We start from the raw sequence: 11,796 nt of genomic DNA on the forward strand, positions 1-11,796 counted from the left end.
CTACTTGTCTGTGGTGTAATAATCATGATGAAGATCTGGAACACATTCTTCTATACTGTCCATCCATAAACCACAAAAGAAGTAAATTAAAATCATCAGTACCAGTTGCAGAAGACACAGCCCTATATTGACTACACCCCAACTCTGGCTACTAGCAACAGCCATCTATAATGAACACCGATCAAAATACCCCTCATTTCTTGTGAAAAACAACAACTGAATATACTACAGTGGACTATAGTGGACTTTATGTTGTCAGCAAACAGCTGGATACATTAAGAAGATTGATGATTATTATTATTATTATTATTATTATTATTATTATTATTATTATTATTATTATTATTATTATTATTATTACTATTATTATTGGCGGCCGGGTAGCTCAGTTGGTAGAGCAGCTGGCTACGGACTGAAAGGTCCGGGGTTCGATCCCAGGTGGTGACAGGATTTTTTCTCGTTGCCAAACTTTCAGAACGGCCCCAAGGTTCACTCAGCCTCCTATAAAATTGAGTACCGGGTCTTTCCCGGGGGTAAAAGGCGGTCAGAGCGTGGTGCCGACCACACCACCTCATTCTAGTGCCGAGGTCATGGAAAGCATGGGGCTCTACCTCCATGCCCCCCAAGTGCCTTCATGGCATGTTACGGGGATACCTTTACCTTTATTATTATTATTATTATTATTATTATTATTATTATTATTATACTTTCTATTTCATTACAAGTTATTACGCATTAATAATAGTTGATGTGGCGAATTTCAGATCGTCCTGTAACATACTTGTACAACACACTTCACTATTATGAGAGAAAACTGCGTGATAGGCCACCGCTCAAACGTCGCCTGGTAGCTGCAGTCTTGGGCTCTCTGCGGGACATCAGAGCACCGGGCTGGAGTCTGTCAGAGCCCTACCAGACTTACATGCGTCAGACAGACGAGACAAACTGGATTCCTGAGCTCGACTATTATGTCAGACTTGTCCGACGAATAGTTGAAAGTATCCTTTTCTGCATTTATCAGTTGCTGTGATATACAGGGTGGAAGGGAACCTGTTACATTAATTCACAGGGGTAAGATCAAGTCATTGCGAACAACTTTTGTCAAATAAGTTTTTTAATATGAAGTGCAATGTGTTGCAGTGCTTTAAAAGTACTGAGGTCATTGCTTTGCAGTGGAGGTGAGTGTAACTGCAATAATCTACTTTACAAGACTTGCGAGAGGGAATGTAAACAAAAGCGTCTCATCAGATACATTTCGATCAACTTACTGTAAAGAACTCAGTGGATTAATTACGCAAATTGTTTGGTTCTTAATATTTTTTATGCTCGACCATGGTATTTATATGGATAAAAGTTTAAATTGGAACATTCAAGTTGCAGAAACCTGCAAAGAAGTATTCTCATTAATCCACTCGTTTAGACGATTGAAGAATTTTCTACCCTTTTCCATGAAAAAAATGTTAGTGCAAACACTCGTGATACCCCACTTCGATTACTGTGATATTCTGCTTACTGGTCTAAGTGTTACTTCGGCGCAGAGACTACACCGTGTTCATAATATGTGCGTCCGTTTCGTCTGCAATATTCGCCGGGCTGATCACGTAACACCATCCCTCGAAATGTTGTCCTGGCTCCGTCTAGAAGATCGTAGGAAAATCCACTGTCTTTCCCTTCTCTTTCACATATTGCATTTCTCCACTCCTGTCTATCTTGCGTCTCGTTTTCAAAATTTATCCACCCATTATAACCTAGACACGCGATCACAACACTCCTCAATATTATCCATTCCCTCCCACCGAACATCCTCATATTCATCTTCTTTCACTGTGGCTGTTCCTCGACTTTGGAATTCCCTACCGAGTAATGTCAGGGACTGTCAGACATCAAACCAATTTAAGAATAGCCTAACGAGATATTTTTCTAACAATTCTTGTTAACAATAATAGCTGTTTCAGATTTCTCAATGTTTAATGGTTATATATATCACAGATAAATATCTAAATTGTCTCATTATTATTATTATTATTATTATTATTATTACTACTATTATTATTGCTATTATTATTATTATTATTATTATTATTATTATTATTATTTCTTACCAATGTTTATTATTGTCACACTAACATTAGTTATCCAGTTTTCATTATTTACTTTCATGTTGTTTTATGATCTAGATATTAATGTAATAACTATGTAAGCAAATGTACTTAATTACAATTACAGTCTGGCTGGGCGGAAGAGAAGGCCTACTGGCCTTAGCTCTGCCAGATTAAATAAATAAATTATTATTAATTATTATTATTATTATTATTATTATTATTATTATTATTATTATTATGCCGAAATGTAGTGATTATACACCTGGTAGCAGTCCTTTAATGCATGTCATTAAAGTACACCTATTCATTAAAGTTCAGGTTTTCGATTATTCTCGGATATGCAATCGAAAGACAATTATCGAAAGGTCACGGAGGCTGGAAATTCAATACTGTCGCAGAAGGTTATGTTCTGTTACTATAATAATTAGCGTTAATTGTAAATAATATTCAAATAAATTCAATTTGTCATCTCGTTTTTCAATGTCGAATTCAATTTCAAGGTTATATGAAGACTAATGTTTATCTTACTATTATCAAGGTCGTCGATATTCGTTTCCTGGAAAAAAATCAATACTTTCGTGTCTGCGCACATATCAGAATTCATGAGGTAGGCTATTGCACTCACTCACATAACAATAACATGAATACTTACGAATAATTTCAAGTTAGAAATATGGTCGAGCATAAAAAGTCGTATGAAACTTGTCTATAATGGTAATTAAGACGCTCGTATGAAAATTTTACTCGCTTGCGCTCGTTTCATAAACATCCTCGCGTCTTAATTACTACCATTACAGGCTCGTTGCATAATGTACTATTATTATGCTATAGTCTCTGTAACTTTAAATTTAATACCATGAAATTTATTTCACATTCGGTGTATCTGTTGATTTCTTTGCTTTTTACATAATTACAAAATAGTAAAGAATGTACATTCTTATAAAACAAAACAAGTTTCATTAAAGATTTCTTTACGTTTGATGTAAACTGAAAATATTGCTACGAATACACATTGTGTAACTCAATGTCCATTTAAGTTATTTTCTTTGAAGAAATTAAACACTAATTTGAAAAAGAAATTAAGTTTACAGTAATTTAAGTAATGTGTTATGCATGTACATATTTTACATCCAATAATTTGATCGAAATGTATCTGGTGAGACGTTTTTGTTTACATTCTCTTCTCGAAGGTCATGCAGAGTGGAGTTACACTCACCTCCACTGTGGTGCAATGACCTCAAGGTGCACTGGTACTCTGTGCAGTGTTGCAACACATTGCATTTCGTATTCTCAAAGCTGTTGGATGTTTCAAAAAACTTCTTTGACAAAACTTGTTCGCATTGACTTGTTCTATTACCTCTGTGAATTAATGTAATAGGTTCTCTTCCACCCTGTGTATTACATAACATACCACAGGAAATGTCTGTACAGTGACACTGCAGTTATTATAAAACATAAGCAAGGGTGAAGCTTTGCTTGTTTATAGATTTACTAATTTAAAATTTGTATTTCTCAAAGTCATATAATTAGTAATTATCTTTGGATTTATAATATAGGGTGAATCATTTAATTGAATTTATGGGCAAATCGTAAAACAGCGAACGCTAAGCTCCGCCCACGACCCCTTTCCACTTTTCCCCTACAAGTTCACCACACACTCTAGCAGGAAAGAGTGAAAATAGGGGGTTTAGGGTGGGGGTGACATCTAGTGGAGGAAAGTGGAACAAAAAGAGTGAATGCGGCATCTACGAAGCAAAAGAGAACTTCGTCTTGTCTCCCTCTGTCTCGCCTCTCTCTCTCCAGCCTCTTCTTCTCTCTTCCCTGCTTGATGTCTTTTTTTTTTTTTTTCTTATGACTTTGCAGAGGGTAGGATTCGATCCATGAATGTTCCTAACGAAACGCACGCATGCACGCTTTTTGGTCGCGCTCTCAGCTACCGAGGTGAGTTGGTGGTAGAAGGAAAAATGAATCTATTTATGTTCGGGACAATGACCGAATAACGTGGGTAGAAAGTGGCAGGCTTGTGAATTTAGCTTGGTAGGATTTGACTGCGGGGGTGGCATAAGTGTTAACGTGCGCTGGTAGAGCTTCATTGTGTCCGTGTCTAGCTACGAGTACAGACGGAACGACGTGTTGTGATGAGCTGTCATGTGGCGGGTCCTTATTACAGCAAACGAGGCTCTGGTGACTATTGTGTTACTTCGAGGACAGTGCAAAGTTAACAGGTGAGTGTTGTTTTATTCAAAGTATGTGTTAGTTCGAGGAAAAAACTTATATATGAAACGTAAATATGAAATACATGCGATGTGGTAGGCAGTGATCCACCAGTGTTGTTTTATTCAAAGTATGTGTTAGTTCGAGATCCAAACGTTGTCTAATGCACATCAAGGGCATCCCACATCAATTTGGTCGTATTGTGTTGTGTTGTAAAATATGAAATACATGCGAGGCGGTAGACAGTGATCCACCGAAGCGGGGCAGATAGTAGAGAGAGAGAGAGAGCAGGCGAGCGAGGTGCCAAGCGGCGAGGGTGGGGATAACTTCCCCTACTGGCGTTCGCTGTTTCACGATTTTTCCGAATTTATTGAAAATATCTATGTTATTATTCTGTCATAATGTTTGTTGATATATGCATCATCTTCAGTTATGATCACTTAATAAATTTTAAACTGTGCTAGTTTGGAGTTGTATCATGATGTTGAAGATTTTGAATAAAGTTCTCTTCCCCAAACACTTCCCTGTTCAGCTTCCTTGACAGACCAACCCAGCCATGTCTGGAAAGCCTCATTTCTTGGCCACTGACTGGAGGTTCAACGAGTTCCCTAACCCTGCAGCTCACGCCTTGTATGTAACATGCGTGGAACTGATGGCTGTGCCAGTCACACCAACCCTCGTGGGCACAAATCTGTTGGATGTTGTTGCCAAGGGGTGAGTGCTATCACTTAATTTGATCCGTGATTTATTGGATGTTAATAATTTTTAAAAATTATTTGAAATGTTCTCTTTGCAGGTACACTGTGATACCTTCAAATCAAATTCACATGTGGATCAATTCTGTTGGATTGATAATGGCTGCTCTGCCAGATTCCTATTGGTCAGTTCTCCATGATAGGCTGGTGGAAGTGATCACATCTCCACAATTGACTCAGTGGAAGTACCGCAACACGCCATTCCAGTTATTTAATTTTGCTGCCACTCATGATTCTCTTCTTGAGAATAAGTTCTCATACATGTTGGCTCTCGCTCATTCCATGTGGCATCATGCAGGTGTTGGCCAGATCAGCACTGTACCACAGTAAGTAAATCAGTGGCGGTTCATGGTATAATTTATAGATGGTTGCAATTAACTTATACACCATGTTCTGCTTAGAGGGATCGAGAAATAAGTGCTAATTTAAAGTATAAATAATGTTTTCATAACATAACTTGTTACATAGAGTAGATGCAAGAAGAGCTTGCCACGGAAAACTGCGCGAACTTTCGGAAACGTTCGGGTGCACTCGACCTCGCTTCAATTCGATTGGCAAACTGTCGACAGTTCTCAGTCGTCTGCTGACTTGATATTTCGAGTGAGATTTATCAGAGCGTGTGTAACGTAACCTAAACCTTGTTGCAGAGTAAGTAATAACATAACATTGTTGAAAATACAGAAGCACGAATTTGTTTACACATAAAATCACTGAATGAAATGACAAAGATGTTATAAGAAATACGTAAATTGTTGAAAATAAAGAAGCACGAATTTGTTTACATATAAAAATCACTGAATGAAATGACAAAGATGTTATAAGAAATATGTAATCGTGTAATAATTGATATTTGACGTAATAAACACTAATACCACAGTCTAGTATATACAGTCACGAAGCTTGAGTTTCGAGGGTGCTAGGAACAATTGACTGTGCCAGTACTATTTCGCATTGTCTGTAATGAGGTGATATTAGCGATCCTAGTGTTTAGCAACTATCTATGAATGCATATTTACTACGTATTGAGCTTCGTGACTGTACTGGGTGTTCATTTCAAAGTGTGTCATGACGTCACTGTTGTGAGTCAGCGATTTGAAGTGAGTTTCAGCTTTTATGTCAGAGAAGTTGCCTATTAATCAAGGCGTTCAATCTGAACTTGAGAACGTGTACAGTATAACTTGAACATCGTAGCAACAGATGGCAGTCTGTAAAGTCTGTGTGCTACCATAACCTCTTTCGAATTGTGTTTTGCGTGGGCAAGTCGTACGCAGGGTATTTGTTATCATTGATTGCATACGGCAACATTCCACAACACAAATCAAAATGCTCCGTGTCCATGTTGACCGTCCAAGTTAATGTCAACAAATATGTAAGTAATCGTCTTAACCCTCTCCCCATATCCCGACAGTAAGAAAAAAACTCACTTCATTACGTGTTTCCAAACAGTTCACATTCTTGCCACTACTGGCATTACCGTACGTATCGGTAAGTAATCTTCAGAATGAACGCTGTACTTGCTAGGCAACTTCTCTCGCATTTAGGTAATACGCCTCTGCGGAAGTGTAGGAAGATTAAATTCTCTAGGCTCATCGGCTAGCCACATGACAACATACAGCGAGCCATGACACATTTTGAACTGAACACGCAGTATATACTAGACTGTGCTAACACTATGTGATATTATTAAAATGTTCCGATAACTAGGGTACTATGGTCGGTTTATTTTAATCTGTATATACTCCTTATGTTACGAGCGGAGCCTGTTTCGTTTTTCATAAATTTATAAACAATTCCCTAGTTTGACTGTGTAACGTTTTATTAGCACTTCCTAATTTAGAGCGAAACGGGGGGCATTGTTAAGTACATAGAATGTTATACAGAACTCTGTTATTTAACAAACACACTTTGAACTATATAAAAATCCTGATATCAGGGATAAAATGCAGAATATGTAACGAAAACGCTAGCTTCTACCCGCTCTGCACATCAACACCCCATGATACGAACAGCTCAAGGCCGCGCTTTTGAATGCGCCCTGTAATCAGCATTAGGTGATTCATAGCAGCCCTGTAACGAGCATAGCAGCACGAGGACTGAATATCGTTCTCTGCGCATCAGTCAAATGGGCAAGCTTTCTTTGCGCTTCCTCTAACTTGATGTAAAAACTCTCCGAGTTTCGGAGAATGGTCAATGCAACTCGATGCGTGCGCCTTGAGTTACCGTGCAGACATCTAAACAGTACTCAGCCTTCTGCCAAGTGTTCCTTAACATTTGTGGAGTGACTAGCGCAGTTGAATTGTAATGCGTTGTCTCAGTTTTTCCAAAATGTCAACTCTACCACGTTGGTAAAACGCACTTCACAAAGCCCCAGAAAAAAGTCAATGGGCATCAAGTGGCCAGACAAGGGTTCTTCCTCTTCTGATCAACCTTTCGGGAAAGTTTGCATCCAAGAAATTACGCACTAGTAATGGGGTGGAGCCTCATGTTGCTGAAAAACCGATTCTGAGAGGAGTTGGACAACAACAAAAGTTCTGTAACATGTCCAGATACACATTCCCTATGGCTGTTACCTCGATGAAGAACAGTCCAATGACGGAATGCTCAACTGAATGGTATCAGGGCTTGTTTACTCGTTAAACATTTAGTGTGCATGCACAAGAACTTGCAGCTGTGTTTAAACCATTGTTGCATAAACTTGGACAGTTTCTTAATCTGTTGTTGTTATCTAATGCCGGGCTTTGGCAACGAAGCCATTAGCGTTCTTGCTCTCCATTACTTCTCTGTGGTGGATCCATCAGGTAGAACTTCACAGGTTATGAGATTATCTTCAGTCATTTCTTCTTCTTTGTTGCATAGAGGGCAATTTGGATTTGTGTAAATTCCTATTTTATTCAAGTGTTTGGCCAAATAATCGTGTTCTGTAAGCAGTCTGAATTTTGCTACTGCAGATTTACGTGGGATTCTGGAATAATTTCTGGTTTTTTTATTAAAATGCTCGATTTTTTATCTTTGGCTTTGGTACATAGTGCTTGGTTTTGCTTGATTTTATATTTATTTTTAATTAGTCTTTTGATGGATGTAAAAGGTAGGCTTGTATTTGTATTCTGAATTAAATTGGATCCTTTTTTGGCAAGAAAGTCAGTCTTGTTAGATGTAAATCACAACAATATCTTCATCTGATAGTGAAAATTTATTTCTAAGCAGAACATGGTGTACTTATAAATTAAATATTCTGAAAACGACCTTCAAATCATAAAATATAGATTTAATCCCAACAGAAAGAAATAAAGTAAGTAACGAAATATGAGAAATAGGGCTCCTTTCTGCAGTCAAATTGCGAATAAAAGATAACTATGTGCCACATCAGCTGTTATATTTTTGTAATAATAGCAGATATTTAATTGGTAACGACCATTTAAGAAATAAGCGAGTAATTTATTACCTTGTTGCTGTGTACAGGTTTGTGAAGGAGAAGGTTCATCCTGTTGTAAAGACTGAAGAACAGTTCTTGTTCCTGTGTCATCTAGTGGGCCCATTCCTTCAGCGCTTCAACACAGATCGCCCACGATGTGTGACAGATCTCACAGTAGAGTTGTATGAACTCTTAGAACAGGTGGATAAGAATGTGACTCACATGCACTACATGGATCCCATCTGTGACCTGCTGTATCCTTTGTTGCATTTGTTTCATTTTATGTATAGCTTTGTCCAAAAATATGTGTACTTTATGTTCTGGGAAAAGGAACAGCCGACATTTAGGAGTGTAGAAGCAAATTGTTCTAGAATTTCTTTTTCGTGTTTGTTGTATTATTTGTCATTAATTCATTTCATTCCACAGTTTTCTGCCCAAAGGCAGGTCTTTCGCTGCAAACCCAGCATTCTCCAATCTTTCCTATTTCTGCCTTCCTCTTAGTCTCCACATATGATCCATATATCTTAATGTCGTCTATCATCTGATATATTTTTCTGCCCCAATCTCTTCTCTCGTTCACCACTCCTTCCAGTAGGCAGTTATTTCCCAGCCAGTGACCCAACCAATTCCTTTTCCTCTTCCTGATCAGTTTCAGCATCATTCTTTCATCACCCACTCTTTCCAACACAACTCCATTTCTTATTCTGTCTGTCCACTTCACATGCTCCATTCTTCTCCATACCTACATTTCAAATGCTTCTAGTCGCTTCTTTTCATTTTGCCGTACTGTCCATGTTTCTGCCCCATACACTGTCACACTCCACACAAAGCACTTAATTTTCCAGAGATCTGTAGAAGATCTTCCTTTCTCTATTAAAAGCTTCCTTTGCCATAGTTATCCTCCTTCTGACTTCCTGGCATTGTAAAATTCCTTTGCAGAACGGAAAATTACATTTGTTCGGATCAAACTTCTGCATATTTAAAGGACAAAACTAAAATTCCTTCAATTATTTATTACCATAATGCACTGCTCTTTTAAATTGACTGAGCATATTGCGAATTCAATCAATGGATTTCTCAAAACACGCTATGAAATGTTTCATATAAAACAATTTTTATCTCGAAAAGGATGCAAAAATGAGTAAAATTGTATTTTCTTTCTTTATTTTTTTAATATCTCAAAGAATAACCCCCTGAAATTAATGACATTACTTACGGTTCATTCTGTACATACTTTTTATGTGCCATGTTTCCAAGTAATTCACAGAAATCTTTCTACCAATGACAACAATATTTTTTTAAGTAAGTACACATCCATTTTTCTTGACATCAGGATTAAAATTACAATATTTCAATGACTTATTCTTTCATGTTTTTTTTTTTTTTTTTTTTTTTTTTTGTAATGTCAGACAGTTGAACGCAGCAGATTCAGTATCAATCTGTGACTGTCGTAATTGTTTCGAATTTCTTCCAGAAAATACTCTCAAAGCTGTTGTTTAAAATCGTACTTCGGGTGGTATCCCTTGGTTTTGAGTAAAATTATAGTTGTTGCGATGTTACAGGAATTTGTGTTTTTGGTTATTTCACGACGCTTACATTCGCCTTACAATTGGGGAAAACTTTTGAAAAAACCCAACCAGGTAATCAGTCCAAGCAGGGATCAAACGCACACCCGAGAGCAACTCCAAATCAGAAGATAAGCACCCCTGCCGCCTAAGGTAGCCAGTGGCTTCAGGGATTTACATTTTTCGAATGGAGTCAAGAATCGGTATGGAAGGGTGAGAGTTGCAAATGGAAATATCGCCCAGAAGTGGGTCGCACCTTGAAAAAGTTCGGAAACCACTACTCTAAGTCAATGAGATTCACCACTGGTTAAGTTTCCTTCTAGGTCGATACTGTAAAATAACTTGGAAGATTTGGTGTTTGCAATTAGAGATTATTTTTCCTTAACGTGTTTTCAGTTATCACATCAAATACATGTTCGTGGGTGACTTGATGAAGAACGAAGTTGAATGTATAATTCGCAGACTTCGACCAGCACTTCAGATGAGACTGAGATTCATTGCCCATTTGAACATTGAGGAAATCAATGCTGCATGAGATAAGTGAACAGTGGGCATTGGTGCTCACAACGAAGATGATCAGAAATATGCATTTACTGAATGAGACTTTTTTTTTTTTCCTATCATGGGAGACTTAGACAGCATGATCTGTAGTCACTAGAATGAACTGGAAAACATTCTAGTGAAAGATGATTATTTTTTTATCTGTCATAGGATTAACTTTATACTGTCTGAGATTTTGAACAGATAGAATCTATGAATATGTACACAGAGTGGAAGATAATTGAATGTATTTACGTCAGCTGATGATAGATTGTAGTATAAAAACTAACTTTTTCCGTGCTTAAATGGTTACTTAAATTATGTGTGACTTAGTATTATTTCACCTTTTTTATTCTTTTACAATTTGAATAGTGGTAACTTCTGCCAATGCTTATACCAGTGACGTAACTCTTTGTAGGAAAGACAAATTGTTGCCAAGTCCTGTTTTTTTTTTTTTTTTTTCTGGAGAAGCGTTATTTATTTTCTGAAAAATAATTTTTCAAAGTTGGCCTTCTTTATGAGAAAGAAATAATTCTTTCAAATTTACTTTCTTTAGCATACTGTGAAGTTGGTATAGTTTCCGATTGTTGCTGTTATCATTATAATCATTGTCTTCATCTTCTTATTCTTCTTTACTATTACTAAGTACTACAGTTATTATTGTTATAAATTATTACTGTTATTGTTATTTTTTCTTTCTGTTAAGTACAAGCCACTGAGAGACCTGTTAGGACTTCAGTTAAGAACTTTAGTTCCACTATTTCTCCGTGAATAGTGAGTAGTTCTGTATTGCTTTTAGAATTATGCTGGAGGCTATTTTTCAGGGTGTCTGCTGCTAACAAAAGTAATGAAATGTGATGAATTTAAGAGACTCGAATGGTTGTGGGTAACGAAATTACGCATGTTGTTCTGCTTAGTGTTGCCAACTAAAGCGTCCAGAAAATTGCCAAACTGTAGTTCAAAAGTAGCTAGATTCCTTATTATCAATAGAGAAAGTATTATTTTTATCGCTAGAGGATATTGAAAAAGTCGGTAAATCCCTATTTAACCAATAGAAAAAATAAAAGAAATTTGTGACCGAGGATTTAGTTGCATGAATCTTGTAAAAACTGAAATTAGAAACCATCTTTCAGTAAAAAGAGTTAGCACTCTGCTAACAATAAATCTTGAATTTATCGTAAAGAATTTCAGTGTTTATATTACCCATA

General features: G+C 37.0%; 1 protein-coding gene across 1 annotated transcript in view; it reads left to right on the forward strand.

Annotated features, from left to right (window-relative positions):
- The window catches only part of MED23 (mediator complex subunit 23), a 55,607-nt gene extending 44,562 nt beyond the window's left edge, over positions 1-11,045 (forward strand). The window contains exons 18-22 of the mRNA XM_069819006.1: positions 765-998; positions 4,871-5,030; positions 5,113-5,397; positions 8,531-8,737; positions 10,445-11,045. Of these exons, the coding sequence (XP_069675107.1) occupies positions 765-998; positions 4,871-5,030; positions 5,113-5,397; positions 8,531-8,737; positions 10,445-10,583 (1,025 nt within the window). The 3' untranslated portion in view covers positions 10,584-11,045. The remainder of the gene's footprint in view (positions 1-764; positions 999-4,870; positions 5,031-5,112; positions 5,398-8,530; positions 8,738-10,444) is intronic.
- The last annotated feature ends 751 nt before the right edge of the window (positions 11,046-11,796 follow it).

Source organism: Periplaneta americana, chromosome 1 (genome assembly GCF_040183065.1).
Source record: "Periplaneta americana isolate PAMFEO1 chromosome 1, P.americana_PAMFEO1_priV1, whole genome shotgun sequence".
NCBI lineage: Eukaryota > Metazoa > Arthropoda > Insecta > Blattodea > Blattidae > Periplaneta > Periplaneta americana.